This window comes from Oryza sativa, chromosome 5 (assembly GCF_034140825.1).
Source record: "Oryza sativa Japonica Group chromosome 5, ASM3414082v1".
In the NCBI taxonomy this organism is placed as follows: Eukaryota; Viridiplantae; Streptophyta; class Magnoliopsida; order Poales; family Poaceae; genus Oryza; species Oryza sativa.
The window spans coordinates 17,806,614-17,824,023 of NC_089039.1; the positions used below are offsets into that span (position 1 = coordinate 17,806,614).

The 17,410-nt window shown below is 45.8% G+C and overlaps 2 protein-coding genes across 2 annotated transcripts; one reads left to right on the forward strand and one right to left on the reverse strand.

The window, feature by feature from the left end:
• Positions 1-8,038: 8,038 nt before the first annotated feature.
• LOC4338573 (heavy metal-associated isoprenylated plant protein 35) lies at positions 8,039-9,778 on the reverse strand. Its single transcript, XM_015783467.3, has 3 exons — positions 9,688-9,778; positions 9,437-9,512; positions 8,039-9,233 (listed from the first exon to the last, which is right to left on the reverse strand). The coding sequence occupies exons 1-3, from the start codon at positions 9,712-9,714 to the stop codon at positions 8,314-8,316; spliced, it is 1,023 nt and encodes a 340-aa protein (XP_015638953.1). The 5' UTR covers positions 9,715-9,778; the 3' UTR covers positions 8,039-8,313.
• A 4,655-nt stretch (positions 9,779-14,433) lies between these two features.
• LOC4338574 (subtilisin-like protease) lies at positions 14,434-16,932 on the forward strand. Its single transcript, XM_015783120.3, has one exon. The coding sequence runs from the start codon at positions 14,470-14,472 to the stop codon at positions 16,822-16,824; it is 2,355 nt and encodes a 784-aa protein (XP_015638606.1). The 5' UTR covers positions 14,434-14,469; the 3' UTR covers positions 16,825-16,932.
• The last annotated feature ends 478 nt before the right edge of the window (positions 16,933-17,410 follow it).

The following is a 17,410-nucleotide window of genomic DNA, read 5'->3' on the forward strand; positions in this document are numbered from 1 at the left end:
ATCTGCGAGGTACGCCTGGATCTCAGTGATCCAAGCAATCAATCTAGGGGAACTGGGAGCGCTCCCCTCGGGTCCCGAGGCCTGGACTCCGACGGGCCTCGAGGGCCGTTCAGGCGCGTCCGTCTCCCCTAGGGGGTCGGGTCGCGCCGACGGCTGGGCAAGCCTTTCTTCAAAGGCGCCCGGTGGGGTCTGGGCTCGCGAGGAAGCGAGCCTTGAGAGTTCGTCGGCGACCGCGTTATCCCGTCTGGGCACGTGCCGAAGCTCTATCCCGTCGAAATGGCGCTCCATACGCCGCACCTGGCGTACGTAAGCGTCCATCTGCGGGTCAGAGCACTGGTACTCCTTACAGACCTGGTTAACGACCAACTGGGAGTCGCCTAACACCAGGAGGCGGCGGATCCCCAGTCCAGCTGCCACTCTGAGTCCCGCAAGGAGTCCCTCGTACTCCGCCATATTGTTGGTCGCCCGAAAGTCGAGGCGGACCAGGTATCTGAGGACGTCTCCGCTCGGCGAGGTCAACGTGACCCCCGCACCGGCGCCCTGAAAAGACAGGGAGCCGTCGAACTGCATCACCCAGTAGGCGGTGTGAGGCAGCTGCGAGGGGCCCGAGCTGGCCTCGAGGGCGGAGACGGGCTCGGGAGCTGGGGTCCACTCCGCCACAAAGTCGGCGAGGGCCTGGCTCTTGATCGCGTGGCGTGGTTCAAAGCGCAAATCAAATTCAGAGAGTTCGATTGCCCATCCCGCCACCCTGGAGCGCGCAGGAGCGCGCCCGCAGCCTGGAGCGCGCCCTGGGGCGTGCCGCCATTGCCGTAGACGAGGCGGCGACGCGCCCCGTCTCGCCGTCCTCCCCCGTCGCCCGCGGGCGGCGAAGTCACGGATCCTCCGACCTCCCCGAGCGCCTCCCCACGCCCAAGATTTCGGCGAGAGGGGGACGGTGGGGTGCGAGCCCGACGGCGCGGGTTCTGCTCCCCGTCGTCACCGCTAGCGCTCGGAGAGAGGCTGTGGGCCACTGCCCGTTCGGCCATTGGGCTGAGCGGAAGAAGCTTGGCGCACACGAAAGAGGACGAGGGCTCAGAAAGACACGCGCGCCCCCTACCTGGCGCGCCAGATGACGGAGCTTGGGGCTCCTCACCGGGAGACCGCGCAGGCCCCCCTTTGCCGGTTCGGCCGGGGGCGCTATGTGAGGTTCTTCGCCCTCGATCTAAGGAACGTCAGCGAGAAGAATCGCACAAGACACGTGCGACGTAGACAGGTTCGGGCCGCTGAGAAGCGTAATACCCTACTCCTGTGTTCTGGTGGATCTGAGTGTGAAGGAATACAGAGAGCTGGAGAGCGAGAGAGAGTTCAGGCTTTCGCCTCCATTCGCCAGCCTCCCTCCTCTCCTAGGCCTGGGCCTCCTTTTTATCTGGTTAGGGGTCACCACATGGGCCTCAAGCTGCCTAAAAAAAGAAACATTCCTTTTACAATGAGGGCTAATCTACAGCCGGAAGTGACCTCTGACAAGCACAGCACACGCCTTCTGCTCCGCTCGTCAGCTCTCCCGGTGGACACCCCTTTCAACCTTCATTCAATGGCCAGCGACTTTCTTGCCATGCTTGCGCTGAAGCCTGGCATGGATCTGACCGGGACTGACATACCAACTCCAGGAGTCAGCACGCCGGCTCCGGCTAGGGACGAGAGCCAGGAAGCTCTCATCATTCCGACGGGACGGGGCGAGGCGTGTGACAGGCCGCCTGTTGCCACCTAACCCACGATCTGACCGGTCTGTGACCGGTCACATACCGCGACTGGTCACGGACCGGATAAGCATGCGCTGCGCCGCATTGAATACGGCGCGGCGCGCTCGTCTAACCCGCTATAAATGCGGTTAGGTGAGCGCCGCTGTGCTCACCTAACCCACACACGTGGCGCCCACACCACAGGGGATCGGGGCGCCCCAGCCCTCGGGGCCGAAACGGGAGCGGCCCGACCCCTCGGGGAGACAGAGGGAGGGGTGGCCACGTGGGTGATCGCGGTTACCCAAGCCTCTTGTCACGATACCCCCGGCCCTATGTCACCGACATACTTCTAAATTGTATTTCTATATTTGTATTTCTATATTGACCTTAAATTTTTCTTCCCATGTTTTTCTTAATTTCGAATTTTAGTTATTTGAAAATTATATTTTTATACGGACTCTAAACTCTTCTTTTAATTTTATTATGTTTATTCCAAATTTTAGTTAGTTTTAAATTCCTATATGGACTCTATACTCTACTTCTAATATTCCTTATTTTTTAATTCCGAATTTCTTTTTTTTTCTTAATTGTATTTCTATACGGACTCTATACTCTACTTCTAATATTCCTTATTTTTAATTCTGAATTTCAGTTATTTCCTAATTGTATTTCTATATGGACTCTATACTCTACTTCTAATATTCCTTATTTTCAATTCCGAATTTCAGTTATTTCCTAATTATATTTCTATACAGACTCTAGTCTACTATTCTAATATTCCTTATTTTTTAATTCCGAATTTCAACTATTTCTAAATTGTATTTCTATATAGACTCTAGTCTTCTCTTCTAGTATTCCTTATTTTTTAATTCCGAATTTCAGCTATTTCTAAATTATATTTCTATATGGACTCTGTTTTTTCTTTTTTCTAATTAATGTGAGAATATCTAGGCCATGAGAGCGATCGTGGAGACTCCTTTTTCTATTCCTTTAATAATATAATAGATTAAAGATGCTTCCGCCGTCCGTCATCCGTGTTTGAATCAGTTATAAAAACTAAAGATATTTCCACGGTTTGTCATCCATGTTTGAGTCAGTTTTGCAAAAAAAAAAAAGCTAAAAAAACAACCGAGAAAAAAAGTCCGACTCCCCTACGAAAGCGGTGAAAAAAAAGAAAAAGAATAAACGTAGATCCAATTCCAAAACTGGAAAACTAAACAACGAAAAGTCGGGAAAAAAAGCGCGGCCTCTACTACCAGTCCAAATAAAAAACAACCTAGAAAAAAAGAGTCCGATTAAAAAAAGAAAAGGAAAACCGTAGATACGATTGCCCTTAAAAACAGGGAAAAAGAAAAGAGAAAAGTCGGAAAAAGAGCGCGGCAAAAAGGACCGATTTTAATTTGTTTTAGTAGTATGTATATACTATTCTCTATCTCTAATCTAATCTAATCTTACTATGTACAAAAATAAGTTTTCATCGTACATTTAAAAAGAAAAATACGTGACAAAATGAAAGCGGTTAAAAAAATATGTGAGAAAAAAATGTCAATTAAAAGCGCAAAAGAAAATGTGTTGGAAAAAAAGGTTTCCTTCATCCGTAAAAACAAAAAAAAGAACGAGAACAAAAAAGGGTTTCCTTCATCCTTAAAAAAGCAAAAAAAAACATGCAAGGAAAAAACTATCAGAAAAACACGCCATTTCTTAAAAAATGGTTTGAAAAAATCGCGCAAGAAAAAAAATACCATTTATAAAAATACAATCCGCTCTAAGAAAACGGTTAGAAAAAAAAGATAAATTGATGAACGCTTGGGTCGGATAGGATCCATCGGGTTTTTTCCATCTCCTCTACGATCGTCATTTATTCTCATGTATTGGAGACCCTGCGTATCTCTGTAGGCAATTATCAAACTATTTTTGTTAAGTATAGCTACTATTCTTGATAACATATTATATGGAAATAATATTAAAAAATAAACATATTTTTAATTGTTATTTAGAGAAGAGTGCTCAATGACTCTATTTTGTGTAGACTTGGTCATGCGAGACAGGGTAGGATTTAATTGGTCCTATTATTGGTTGCAGGAATGAGATTGAAAGAGTATTTTAGATTATATGTATGTTGCCACATGAATAATCCAATTATTTTAGATAAAGCAAACATCGGTAAAGTTGCCATCGTCGAGGTTGGGCTATTATATTGAAGATGTTCCAATTTTCTGATTGTCTTAGCTACAAACGATCTATACAAACATTGCCATTGACATGGTTATGCATGAAAAATGTATATTATCATTAGAAATTTTTCACCTGTTGCAACGCACGGGTATTTTTGCTAGTCTAAAAAAACGAACCTAGAACTTGATGTGCCACATCATACTATAACGAATCTGGATAAATATATGTTCAAATTCATAGTACTAGAAAATGTCACATCTAGTACTGGGGTGTAGTACTGGGGTGTATTTAGTTCACGCAAAATTAGAAGTCTAGTTGAAATTGGAACGATGTGACGAAAAAGTTGAAGTTTGTGTGTGTAGGAAAGTTTTGATGTGATGGAAAAGTTGGAAGTTTAAAAATAAAAGTTTGGACCTAAACAAGGACTAGGTTGGTTTTTTTAATAGGACGGAGGGAGTACTCTGTAGGTTTCAAAATAAGTTTATTTTTCGCCAATTCAACACATACCAATATAAAACTATACGAACCAAAATATTCTTACTTTATCAAATCGTATTGCAATAATCTTTTAATTTATTTACTTCCTGATATATTTATCTCCAAATTTTATAAACTTCGATGTAATGATTACTTAAAACAAATTTATTTTATAACAAACGAGAGAGAGAAAAAAATTAAACTTAGGGCCCCTTTGAATCAAAAGATTTATGTGCGAATTTCATAGGATTCAAATCCTATAGGAAATTTTTCTATTTAGCCCTTTGATTCAAAGGATTGAAGATGTCCAAATCCTATAAAATTCCTATGAAATGACACATTGCATGTGGATTTTAGAGAAAATGTAGCAAGAACTTCAACCTCTTGGAAAATTTCCTTTGAGTCTATCGCTCTCCTCCGATTTCTACATTTTTCCCGCGCTCCAATCAAATGACCCGTTCATGTGTTTTGCAATTCTCTGTTTTGCACTTCAATTCTTATTAGAATTCTGTATTTTTTTTCTATTTCTCTATTTTTTCGACCCTATGATTCAAATGGCCCCTTATTATGATACGAAGGGAGTACTACCAGCTTCCTTACATTTGACATGACCATTCTTGCCCTGCTTGGAGTGCAGCACAACTGCACAAGGCAAATACTACTGGGGCTCTATTGGAGTATAGACTTCTACTCCTACTTGAGTTAAATCTACCACATTATTCTTTTCTCTGTGGTTCTGATCACAGATCAAATTTAACATTGTTCGCTACTACTAATGTATCAGAATCCTGTTGAGCTCATGGATTCAGTACGATTTCAAGTCTGGGTATTAATTTGATTGTAGATAAAATTCATCACAAGAATACAAGATAATGCAGGACTCTGGAAGGGTGGATCGTTGAGGGAAAAAAAAGGCTGAGAATAAAGTATGAGGGCGTTCACAGCGCAAGTACGTGGTGTTTAGCCCCACATCAAGAAACCGAATATTCGATGTCATATCGCTAATATGTGGAGCCAAAACAAGACACTCGTTCTTCGCCTTGCTCGAGGGCTTGCGAGTTGCAACACAGGGAGGAACGCGCGCAGCCGCGTTGTGAAGGGCGGAGCCTTACGCAGCATGGCTTTGCACATGCGTCGGCGAGTGACCCCCTCCCCCCGGCTCACCGACGTGGAACCTGTATTTTAGACCCGTATCTCTAGCCTATGTGGCACTGTGAGGCTCCTCAAACTAATGTGACTGTACTGTGAACATCGTCTAGTTAAATATATACAAACATATATATTTTTTTCAGAAACTTTTGGGTATTCACGTGATACCCAAGAACCCTCTGGATCTGCCCAAGCAGCTTGCCAAGGAGCTGATTTGATTGATTTTGCCAACGTAATCTTCATCGCTACCTAGGAAAAACCGACTTCTTCGCTGGAAAGAAGCAGCAGCTTTGCTCAACAAATGGCACCAAACTCAAGAAAAGTTTCATTCTGAAGACAATTTTTGACCGACGAAAATGCAGCAAGCAAAGCATAATTAAGCATCCTCTAGTCATCAGTCAAACGTATGCTACCATGCTGTCAGGAAACTTCGGAGTTTTGTAAGTAAACCAACAACTTTGGATCATAACAGGAAGATGGAGTATGAAAGAGTACTAAACAGATGAAGCATATCCTCTTCAGTGATACTTTTCTTGTGTCTGAAACAACTTGGAATTAGACGAATGGCCCACAAATTCCCTTTTTTTTACTTGATTTGCTAGTCTTACTCGATCATAATAAATATAGCAACATCAACTACAACCGGTCAATCGAGGTTTTTGGGCACTGATCATAATAAACATAATGTCAATCGAGTAACATTTAGTTTAAAATAAAATACTGCTAACATTTACTAGTACCTGGACAAGGTATGCAGAAAGCAAGCCTGAAATCTGAAATCTGTACTCCTACTGGCCTACCTTATTTACCACACTGCTTCCCAAGTTCTCTGTTCATGAGGGCCCTACTATTTATTCTCCAGGATCTGGGCCCACCAGCCAGGATAGCATCAAAACACCCTGTCCATGATCCAAATTCATGCTTCTTTGTACTAGCAAAACACCAATGTCGCCTTCATGTCCTAGACAGGGTTTCAAAAACCGCCGGGGGCCCGGTTACCGCCACCCGGCGGTACGGCGGTTACCGGCGGTAACCGCGGTAACCGCGCAAAACCGCGACAAATTTACAAATCGAAATTTGAATTCAAAAATTCGGGCAAACCGCGCGGTTTGACGCGGTAACCACGCGGTTTGGCGCGGTTACCGCGCGATGTGTAATGGGTTGCACAGTAACGGGCCGGCCCATTTTTTTTTCTTTTTCCAATTTTCAAATTTATTCTCCGTTTTGCTCTCAAATTTGAATAAATATTACTCTTTTTTGAGAAATTTCTTCACCATAAAACACTATAAATCAAGCACTACCTTCACTATTTTTTTTGATTTTTTTCTTTTTTTTTAAATTTTTGAATTTGGACGAATTTTATTAAACCGTACCGCGCGGTACGGGTAACCGTACCCCCGCGGTACGGGCGGTAACCGCGGTAACCGCGCGGTTACCGGCGGTTTTTCACACCCTGGTCCTAGACAACTGAGACACAACTTATCTTCCTTGGCTGTTCATGTTCTTGCAGTTTGCTTCGTCAGATACAGTCATACAGAACTTAAATCTTTTTTTCTTCACAAGCTGTGAGTGTTGTCTTTAGCTGTGGATGCAAGCTTTGTCTGAACCTTGTGTCCTCCTTGGTCATTCATCCATTCATTCATGGTCATGCACTATATTCCAAGCTTCAAGCTGGTCTTGTCAGTGGCCTGCAACATTAAATGCACTTTGCCATGTTAGCTTCAGCATATCCCTGCTGGGAGAGAAAGGTGAATCCACCATTGCTGCCTGCACCTTCTTGTTGCTTGCTGCTTGCATTGGCCATGTTCATTCAGTGAGAAAATCAGAAAGAGAAAAATAAGGGACAGTTGAAAGTTGAAACCCAGTTAGTTCATTCATGGCTTCTTTTGTTCTCTTCTCCGAATGGAAACAAACGGCAAAAGGGTTTACCAACTTGTGTGTTCATAATCAAGGTTAATAATGGAAGTTGCATAGCATTTTGGTGGCAATTAGCATCACAAGGGATCTGAATGCACTTGTCTGAAGGAAAACTGTATACTACAGGAATGGATGCAGGTTTCTTGCAAGACCTGCACTGCATTCAGTTGAGTTAGATTTGACTATAACAGTACAACCTCTTGAATGGATCTGGTAATTAGCACATAATTGATAATTGCATCGAGTTCGACAGTTTCAATTGGTTAACTTGACCAGAACTATAATTGCATATCATTCCATCTCTTTCGGAGTTTCGGTCTTTCCTAGCCAAATGATTATTGTCCTCCAGTCTTCTCTGAAATGATCTCATATGCAGTATTTTTTTCTGCTGAACTTCACTCAAATCTCATATGAAGTATAGGCTGTGTTTAGATCCAAAGTTTAGATCCAAACTTTACTCCTTTTCCATCACATCAACCTTTCATACAAACACAACTTTTCAATCACATCATATCTAATTTTAACCAAAATCCAAACTTTGCGCTGAACTAAATACAGCCAAAGCATAACTGTATTACCCAAATCTACATAAAGTGATAAAAGATCATGAATCGAAAAATAATTCAAGAACCTGTTGTTCTAGTTGCAAATAGTCATCAAAAGCTCAGGCATGTCACCTTACAAAATGTTACTACAACAAGACCTGCCTTTTGCTCAACATCTCAAGTGAGAGAATCATCTGACAACAACTAATACAACAGCTACCTTTGAAATTAATTTCTACATTAGTAGCAATACGACTTAAACCTGCTTATAATACTAGATAAGTTTAGCAAGTCTAAACATGTAATCTGAATTAATTTTTTCGAGCTTGGTTTCACATGACGCTGCAAGAGTTGGCGTTGTCGTCGCTGAAAAGGTCGCCGTAGGAGTTCCTCGCCGGCGAGGCCGCGCTCCTCTGCGGCGTCCTCTGGCCGCCGCCACCGCCGCCGCCGCCGCCGCCGTAGTAGTAGTAGCTGTAGTAGCCGCCGTAGCGGTAAGGCGACGGCTGAGACTGCGAGTAGTACGGCGAGTACGCGTACGAGTGCTCCTGCGGCGGCGCCGGCGGCAATGGAGGTGGAGGCCTCGCGGCGGATGCAGGACGCGCGGCGGCGTAGTACGCCGCGCTCGAGCTCGGCCGCGCCACGTTGTAGCTCATGACGTGCACCGGCTGCTGCTGCAATGGCGCCGCCGGGAAGTGGTGGCTCGTGTGGTTGCCCTGCGTTGATGCCGCCGCCGCCGCCGCCGTGGCCATGGTGGCTTCACCTGCCTTCTCCTCTTTCTGCTGCTGCGGCGGCTGCTGCTTCCTTCTCCTCTTGGGCTCACTGGGCTGCTGCGCCTTGACCGTCTCGACGCCGCCGCCGCCGCCGCCGCCGTCGCCGGCGCTCTCACTGACATTGGCGTCGGTGATCTCCGTGCCACCGTCTTCAGCCGGCGCCACGGCGGCGGCGCCCTCGCCGGCGACCTTCTTGGGTTCTTCATGCGTCACCTTTGGGTCGCTTGGCTCCGCGGCGTCGCCGGACGCCGGCTTCTCCGGCTCAGCCGGCTCGCCGGACATGCCCGGCTCGGCAGCTTGGTTCTTGGTTTCTTCTTGGCACTGACCACCATTGGGTTGCTGCTGCTGCTGCTCCTCCGGCCATTGCTCGGCGTGCTTCCCGGCCCTCCTCAGCTTCCTTACGAGAGTGTCGGCGCTGACCTTGCCGGTGACGGTGACCGTCGCCTTGTTGCTCCGGCCATCGACGTCGCATCTGTACACGCCTTCGGAATCAACAGAGCACATTATTCTGTCAGTTTTAGTCACGTTTTTCTCTGCTTTTTTGAAGTGAAAAGAGAAGGGAAAAAAAATCTGTTTCCACAGATGCTTCGCCGATGAAACTACTAACTGCAGCATCAAAAAATGGGGAGCTAAAAATGCATCAAAATGCAGGTGATTTGATTTGATTTGATACAAACGCACACACCTTCAACTCTCTGGAGCACCTTCTTCACCTTCTTCTTGCATCCCTCGCAGTGGATGGACACTCTGAGAGCCAAAACCTGCAGCATGAATCAAATCATAATCAATCATTTAAAATATCTCTGATTGAGATGAAAAATAAATGTTCTCTCTCATTCTCAACCTCCCAGTGGATGTGAATGCATGCAGAAGGAAGACAAAGTAGTGAGATTGTGAGTGAGAATGTGTCGATGTTGGTAGTCTGGTAATTGGTACCTTGCATTGCAGAGATTCTGAAGCCATGGAGGAAGGGAAGGTATAGCGGTGGAAGAAGGGAAAGTGGCCAATGAGTGTGTACTGCACTGTCAACGGCGCATGGACGAGGGAGGAGAGGTTTTATAGCGGCACGGAGTACCTACCTGTAGTTCAGAACGCCATAAAGAATCACCACTGTTTCATGTAAAATTCGTGGTACAAATTTTGTAAGAAACTTCTTTTTTTTTATTTTACATATTACGTGAAAGACACGTACACAACAAAAAACAATGCTGTTTTAAATGGACTCTTTGCCGATAACCGATTATGTAACACTAGTTTATATAGCGGTTAACTTTATAACTCTTTTGAAACACATTCATATGAAAATATAGGAATGTGCCGCGTGTGTAAAATAGAAACACGAAAAGGTATAAAAAACATTTGACTGATTTTTTAATGGTTGGTAGGGAAAAAATAGGAATACTGAGTATTAAGTTAATAGTAGATCTCAATGCCTTGATCCATACAACTTGAGGCCAAATATACTTTTAGAGAATGCTGTTGATCGGGCGCTCGGGGGAGCGCAGCAAAAATCGTCCCCCCCCCCCACCCGACGCGCGTGGACGCCCCTAGGACCCCACCACCCACACTGCCACGTGTCCCCACCACATACTCTATTGTAATAAATCACCCACATATTTTAGAAAAACCTCTATTAGGAGATTTCGTTTAATTTTTTGTTTCGCCTAGTGTACTCACAATGTTTCACTATGTATAGATCTAATGTTGCAATGAACTGAAATATTTTTTTTCAACAAATCACTCACATATTTTGGAAACCCTCTATTAAGGGAATTCGTTTTATTTTTTGTTCCACAAAAAATGTTTCATCTAGTGTACTCACAATGTTTCATTATGTATAGATTAATGTTGCAGTGAACTGAAATATTTTTTTGCTATTTGCTGAAACATTGTTTTTATATAAGGTGAAACAACGTCCGATTTAAACGATTAAAACATTTTCGATCTACTTAGTGAAACAATTCCGATATACTTAGTAGAACATTGTGCAATATTTTAAAATAATTCAATAATAAGCTAAAAAAATCGTCGGAATATATCCTTGTGTGGTCTTGTCTTGAAGATTTAATTGTAACGAATTTAATGGTGCAATCGGATCATAATTTGGATAAATAATTTAAGAGAAAAATTAATTTAAAGCGGTTTTGTATGTATGCGTGGCGCTGATGTCATGCTAATATTAGCGTCCGATTTTTGCCAATCCGGATCGGGCGACCGATCCGTAGTCTCCTCCTATATTTATGTCATGACAACCTATTCCTATATTTTTTTTAGTTCCCACGTGTTTTTAAATCATGTGTTCTAAAAGAACCCTAAAGAATTTGGCAATTTCCAACCTTAGTATTCCAAACAACCCTCATAGGAAAATAAATCCTCCATATTTCTCATAATAATAATATTTGCCTCCACCCAACACGAGCTGGGAAAAACATGAGCGTGGAGTGGGTTTAACGGGTCTGGATCCCCTGGAGTTGAGTATAACTCTACCGGGTGGAGTTGGCCAAATCTGTGACATCCATTGTTTCCTACAGCTGAGATCATTCCTCATCAATTTCACCTAATAAATTAACTCCTTAAATTAATGGTTATGACTTTCGAGGAAACTTTTTTTCATGCATTTTCTCTATAAATAGCGATTTGATTAAATTCTCACCAAAAAAAAAATAATAGACCAGTGTTTTGTTATTGCCCAAACAATAGATATAATCGATCAACTCTAAAGCTTCAAGCAGTCTATACCAACATGTATAGTGCTTTCACATACAGTGAACCATATCAATATTAATGTGTGTGATTTTTTATATAATAGATGAAGCATTAAATTTTTTGCTAATTATACAGTAAAAATGATCTCATGACAAGTTGTTGATGCAAGTTTATTTGTTGCATGGTCAGTTACTGGTTTTTAAGTACAAATTAATGTGGCTTAATCTCAACCCTTGAAGTATACCGAATGGCACATGTTTAACCAACTACAAATTAATGTGGCTTAATCTCAACCCTTGAAGTATACCGAATGGCACATGTTTAACCAACTCCACCCTGTAGAGTTATATCTAACTCTAGGGAATCTGGACTCGGGTTTAACATTTCCTTTATTTTTCCTCCGGAATCACAGGGAAAGGAAAATTTTATAGCTTTTCTTGTGTTCATTCCTACGAGACCAGACAGTCAGACAATGCCAACAAAAAAAAAAGAAGACTAAGAATGTTGGTTATGTTTCCTGGGATTGTTTTATATTCCAGAGTTTCCATTAAGATTGTGTTAGCTGTAGTGAATTTCCTCGGTGTTTCATTATCTGTCTTCCGCGTCATGCCGTTTTGTCTGTCATCACGGGAACCGGAATATCCAACTGTACACCAAAATATTTAACTATTTATCACTTTTACACGTGATGTTTAACAATTTACGACTGAACTTACATGTCATATACAAGTACATAAGAACCAATGCCATATGAATGATAAATTATTAAACATCAAATCTAAAAAGTGATAATTAGTTAATGCTCCGTCCAAGATAGGAGATGATATATAGGGCTGCAGTGTGGAGCGTTTCCAGCCCACGGACTTGTTTGCTTTGGGAAGCCCATGAAATGTACAGGCTTCTCCTTTGGTGAATGCGCACTCTTTCTAAGCTGGTAGAGTTTTGATTTTATATAAAAAACTAACATATTAATTTTTAAATACTTTTTGAAATAATCTTTGAACTTTGTAATAATTTATTCCTTTTTTACTCTCAAATAATTATCACAAATCATTGTCTTAAAAAACAAAAAGAACTCATCAGAACCTAGTATTTACGTACTTCTCATGGAGTTTCCTAAAACAGAACAGCTTTTCATTCGATTACCCATAAGACATTGATTAATTAATATTGTTGTAACCAGCTTTGATATAGTGATAGTTCCAGAAGCTTACCCGAATATTCTTTTTTTTTTTGCTTATATACTTTCTCCGTTTCACAATGTAAGTCATTCTAACTTTTTCCACATTCATATTGATGTTAATGAATCTAGATAGAGATATATGTCTAGGTTCATTAACATCGATGTTAATGAATCTAGATAGAGATATATGTCTAGGTTCATTAACATCGATATGAATGTGAGAAATGTAAGAATGACTTACATTGTGAAATGGAGGGAGTAGTTCACTAATCCGTTCGACAATAAGACCAGCAGTAGGATAAGAAATCCAGACCTCCAAACGAAAATTGCTATACATATACGACCTAACTGTTCGACTTATATATTACTAAATTTGATCAACGGTTGTAAATGACTACAGTGTATATGGATATGCTATTCTTTCATTAATCTATGGTTACATGTTTCGTTGTATATGAGTTGTACAACTAGATCCTATGTAATTACCAAAATAAACGAACAATGAAAATGAAAAAGGTTGGAACTTGTTGCTGATTGCTCATAGGATCATCCATAACTAAGTCAGTCTGATTCTTTATACTCTTTTTTCAGGCCTTGAGGGGAGTCAGAGACCAACAGCAGCTTCTCATTTCAAGAATGCCTACAGATAATGCTGCCATTATCTGTTGAGAGTGGGAGGTGAACTGAAACATTGAGTAGCGATTTGGCGCATCAAAGGAAAGAATAAATCTAAACAAGTGCTTATCGGATTCATTCTCAGAAGCTGGTTTTTTCTTCGGATTTGATATAAATGTGTTGCCATATTTTTCATGAAAAAAAATACTCCATCCTTTCCAAATTGATCATCATATAATGGAATCCAAAATTTCTCAAATTGATTATCATATAACCACATGAACACGGATTTCATTAAAATACAATTAATGCCGCATAAGAGAATATGTGCATGCTAGGGTGTAATTGACATGATGTTTTAATTGATGCATGTATTGCAGGAGAATGTGTGCATGGTGTCTTGATTGATGTGATTTAAATTATCCTTAGTCTTGATGCATAAACATATATTCCCTCCGTCTCTAAATATTTGACGCCGTTGACTTTTTTAAACATGTTTGATTGTTTATCTTATTCAAAAACTTTTGTGAAATATGTAAAACTATATGTATACATAAAAGTATATTTAACAATGAATACAATGATAGGAAAAGAATTAATAATTACTTAAATTTTTTGAATAAAACGAACGGTCAAACATGTTTAAAAAGTCAACGGTGTTAAATATTTAGGGACGGAGGGAGTATGATTATCATTTTGGGATGGAGGGAGTAGTCAGTATGTATTTATATTGTACTAAGTCCCTAAATTATATATGTAATTATTAATTATAGTGTATCTAGAATATAAGTTCCTAAATTATATGTGTAAGTTCCAAAATTACGTATGTAACTCTCTAAATTACATATATGTAATTAATTACACTTGATTTATAATATAATTATATTTGACATATTTTTACAAAAACCTGTGGCCGTAGATAGTTTTCTTTGAAGGAGGGTACACAAGCATATGGCACACACATACCAAACCTAACAGATGCAGTTACTGATATGATCCATCCACACCTTCTGCAAGTTCACGATTTCAAGGATGCATCTCCCATGTATCCTGGGATCACGCATACTTTGCAGGGCCATGTATATTCCTGTAGCAAAAAACAAAATAATCCAACCAAATTACAGGTTTAATTTCGAGAGCATATATAAACATGGGATCACTCACGCTAAATTAATTTTTGTGCTGTGCACGTACACGATTGCATTGCTACTGCCATGGCTCACATGATGACGTCATCACCCACTGCCTGCGTTGTCCTTGCTCTTGCCTTTGTCCTCCTCGCAGTGACGCCGACGCTCTGCTACGTCACTGACGGCGCGACGCGGCGGCGAGGCGCGAGCACGAGCCGGCGCCATGGCGAAGCTCGGACTTACATCGTGCTCGTCGAGCCACCGGATGCCGACGGCGATGACGACGAGGCCGCGCACCGCCGGTGGCACGAGTCATTCTTGCCTGGCGGTGGCGGTGGCGGTGGCGGCGAGGAGCGGGCGTCGCCGACGCGCATCCGCCACTCGTACACGGGGGTGGTGTCTGGCTTCGCCGCGACGCTGACGCGCGGCGAGGTCGCCGCCGTGTCGAGGAGGCGCGGGTTCGTGCGCGCGTTCCCGGAGCGGAGGTTGCCGCTCCTGACGACGCGCTCGCCGGGGTTCCTCGGGCTGACGCCGGAGCGGGGCGTGTGGAAGGCGGCCGGGTACGGCGAGGGCGTGGTCGTCGGCCTGCTCGACACCGGCATCGACGCGGCGCACCCGTCGTTCCGCGGCGAGGGCATGCCGCCGCCGCCGGCCAGGTGGAAGGGCGCGTGCACGCCTCCCGCGCGGTGCAACAACAAGCTCGTCGGCGCGGCGTCGTTCGTCTACGGCAACGAGACCGGCGACGAGGTGGGGCACGGGACGCACACGGCGGCCACGGCGGCCGGGCGCTTCGTCGACGGCGTCTCGGCGTTCGGCCTCGCCGCGGGCACCGCCTCCGGGATGGCCCCCGGTGCGCACCTCGCCATGTACAAGGTCTGCAACGACCAGGGGTGCTTCGAGTCCGACGTGCTCGCCGGGATGGACGCGGCGGTGAAGGACGGCGTCGACGTGCTGTCCATCTCCCTCGGTGGCCCGTCCTTGCCGTTCGACAAGGACCCGATCGCCATCGGCGCGTTCGGGGCGATGTCCAAGGGCATCGCCGTCGTGTGCGCCGGCGGCAACAGCGGGCCGACGCACTTCACGCTGTCCAACGAGGCGCCGTGGATGCTCACCGTGGCGGCCGGGTCGGTGGACCGGAGCTTCCGCGCCACAGTGCGGCTCGGCGACGGCGAGGCGTTCGACGGCGAGTCGCTCAGCCAGGACAAGCGCTTCAGCTCCAAGGAGTACCCACTGTACTACTCCCAGGGCACCAACTACTGCGACTTCTTCGACGTCAACGTCACCGGCGCGGTGGTCGTGTGCGACACCGAGACGCCGCTGCCTCCGACGAGCTCAATCAACGCGGTCAAGGAGGCCGGCGGCGCCGGCGTGGTGTTCATCAACGAGGCGGACTTCGGGTACACCATCGTCGTCGAGAAGTACTACGGCCTCCCCATGTCGCAGGTGACCGCCGGCGACGGCGCCAAGATCATGGGATACGCCGCGGTGGGGTCGCCGGCCGCGTCCCACAACGCGACGATCGTGTTCAACAGCACGGTGGTCGGCGTCAAGCCGGCTCCGGTGGTCGCCGCCTTCTCGTCGCGCGGGCCGAGCGCGGCGAGCCCCGGCGTGCCGAAGCCGGACATCATGGCGCCGGGGCTGAACATCCTCTCCGCGTGGCCGTCGCAGGTGCCCGTCGGCGAGGGCGGCGGCGAGTCCTACGACTTCAACGTCGTCTCCGGCACGTCCATGGCGACGCCGCACGTCACCGGCGTCGTGGCGCTCATCAAGAAGCTCCACCCGGACTGGTCGCCGGCGATGATCAAGTCGGCGATCATGACGACGTCCAGCGCCGTGGACAACGACGGCCACGCCATCATGGACGAGGAGCACCGGAAGGCGAGGCTCTACTCCGTCGGCGCCGGCCACGTCGACCCGGCGAAGGCCATCGACCCGGGCCTGGTCTACGACCTCGCCGCCGGCGACTACGCCGCCTACATCTGCGCGCTCCTCGGCGAGGCGTCGCTGCGGGTCATCACCGGGGACGCCGCCGCGACGTGCGCGGCGGCGGGCTCCGTCGCGGAGGCGCAGCTGAACTACCCGGCGATACTGGTGCCGCTGCGCGGCCCGGGGGTGGAGGTGACGGTGAACCGGACGGTGACGAACGTCGGGCCGGCGAGGGCGAGGTACGCGGCGCACGTGGACGCGCCGGGGTCGGGGACGACGACGACGACGACGGTGAAGGTGGAGCCGGCGGAGCTGGTGTTCGAGGAGGCGATGGAGAGGAAGACGTTCGCGGTGACGGTCACGGCGAGCGGCGGCGGCGGCGCGGGCGGCGGCGGGCATGTGGTGGCGGAGGGGAGCCTCCGGTGGGTGTCGCGACGTCACGTGGTGCGGAGCCCGATCGTGGCGGACAGTAGCGTCGGCGGCCCCAGCCGCAGGTCGGCACAAGATGCTTAATTAGTTGCCGCCTTCGGTTTGATCAACACTACATTTATATACTATCGTCAATTAACCCATGTCATCGATATTTATACATTTCAAGAGGTAAAGTTTACAGCAAATTGTCTCGAAGTTTACGGTCGACGGTAGTTCGTTTACAGTGATATGGTGCCTTGAATTTTTTTTTTTCACAAGACGGTTTGAAGTTCCATTGATAGAGCATGAAAATCCTTGAAGACCGTAACCAGGAAAAACGAAAAAATTATACCACCTCCCACACACCGATAGCGCTAACACACAAGTCTAGAAGAAGGCTAGCACTGGACCAGCCGATGCTGAGCATGACCGACCACCGCTAGGCCAACAACAGAACACAGTCGAGATCGTCCAAAACTCGACCCTTAAATCCAACACACAGCCTAACTCTATCCATGTATTCAGGATTTAGGGAGAGAGGGTGAGAGAGAAGTTAGAACACCTCGACCCCCTAGGCCCTCCGACGTGGTTAACTTGTAGAAATTAGGACGCTGCCACAGGAGGATGAGAATCTAGAGTGTGCTTGCATCAATTGTTTGGGTGGTTTCGGCAAGGGGATGCCTGGACG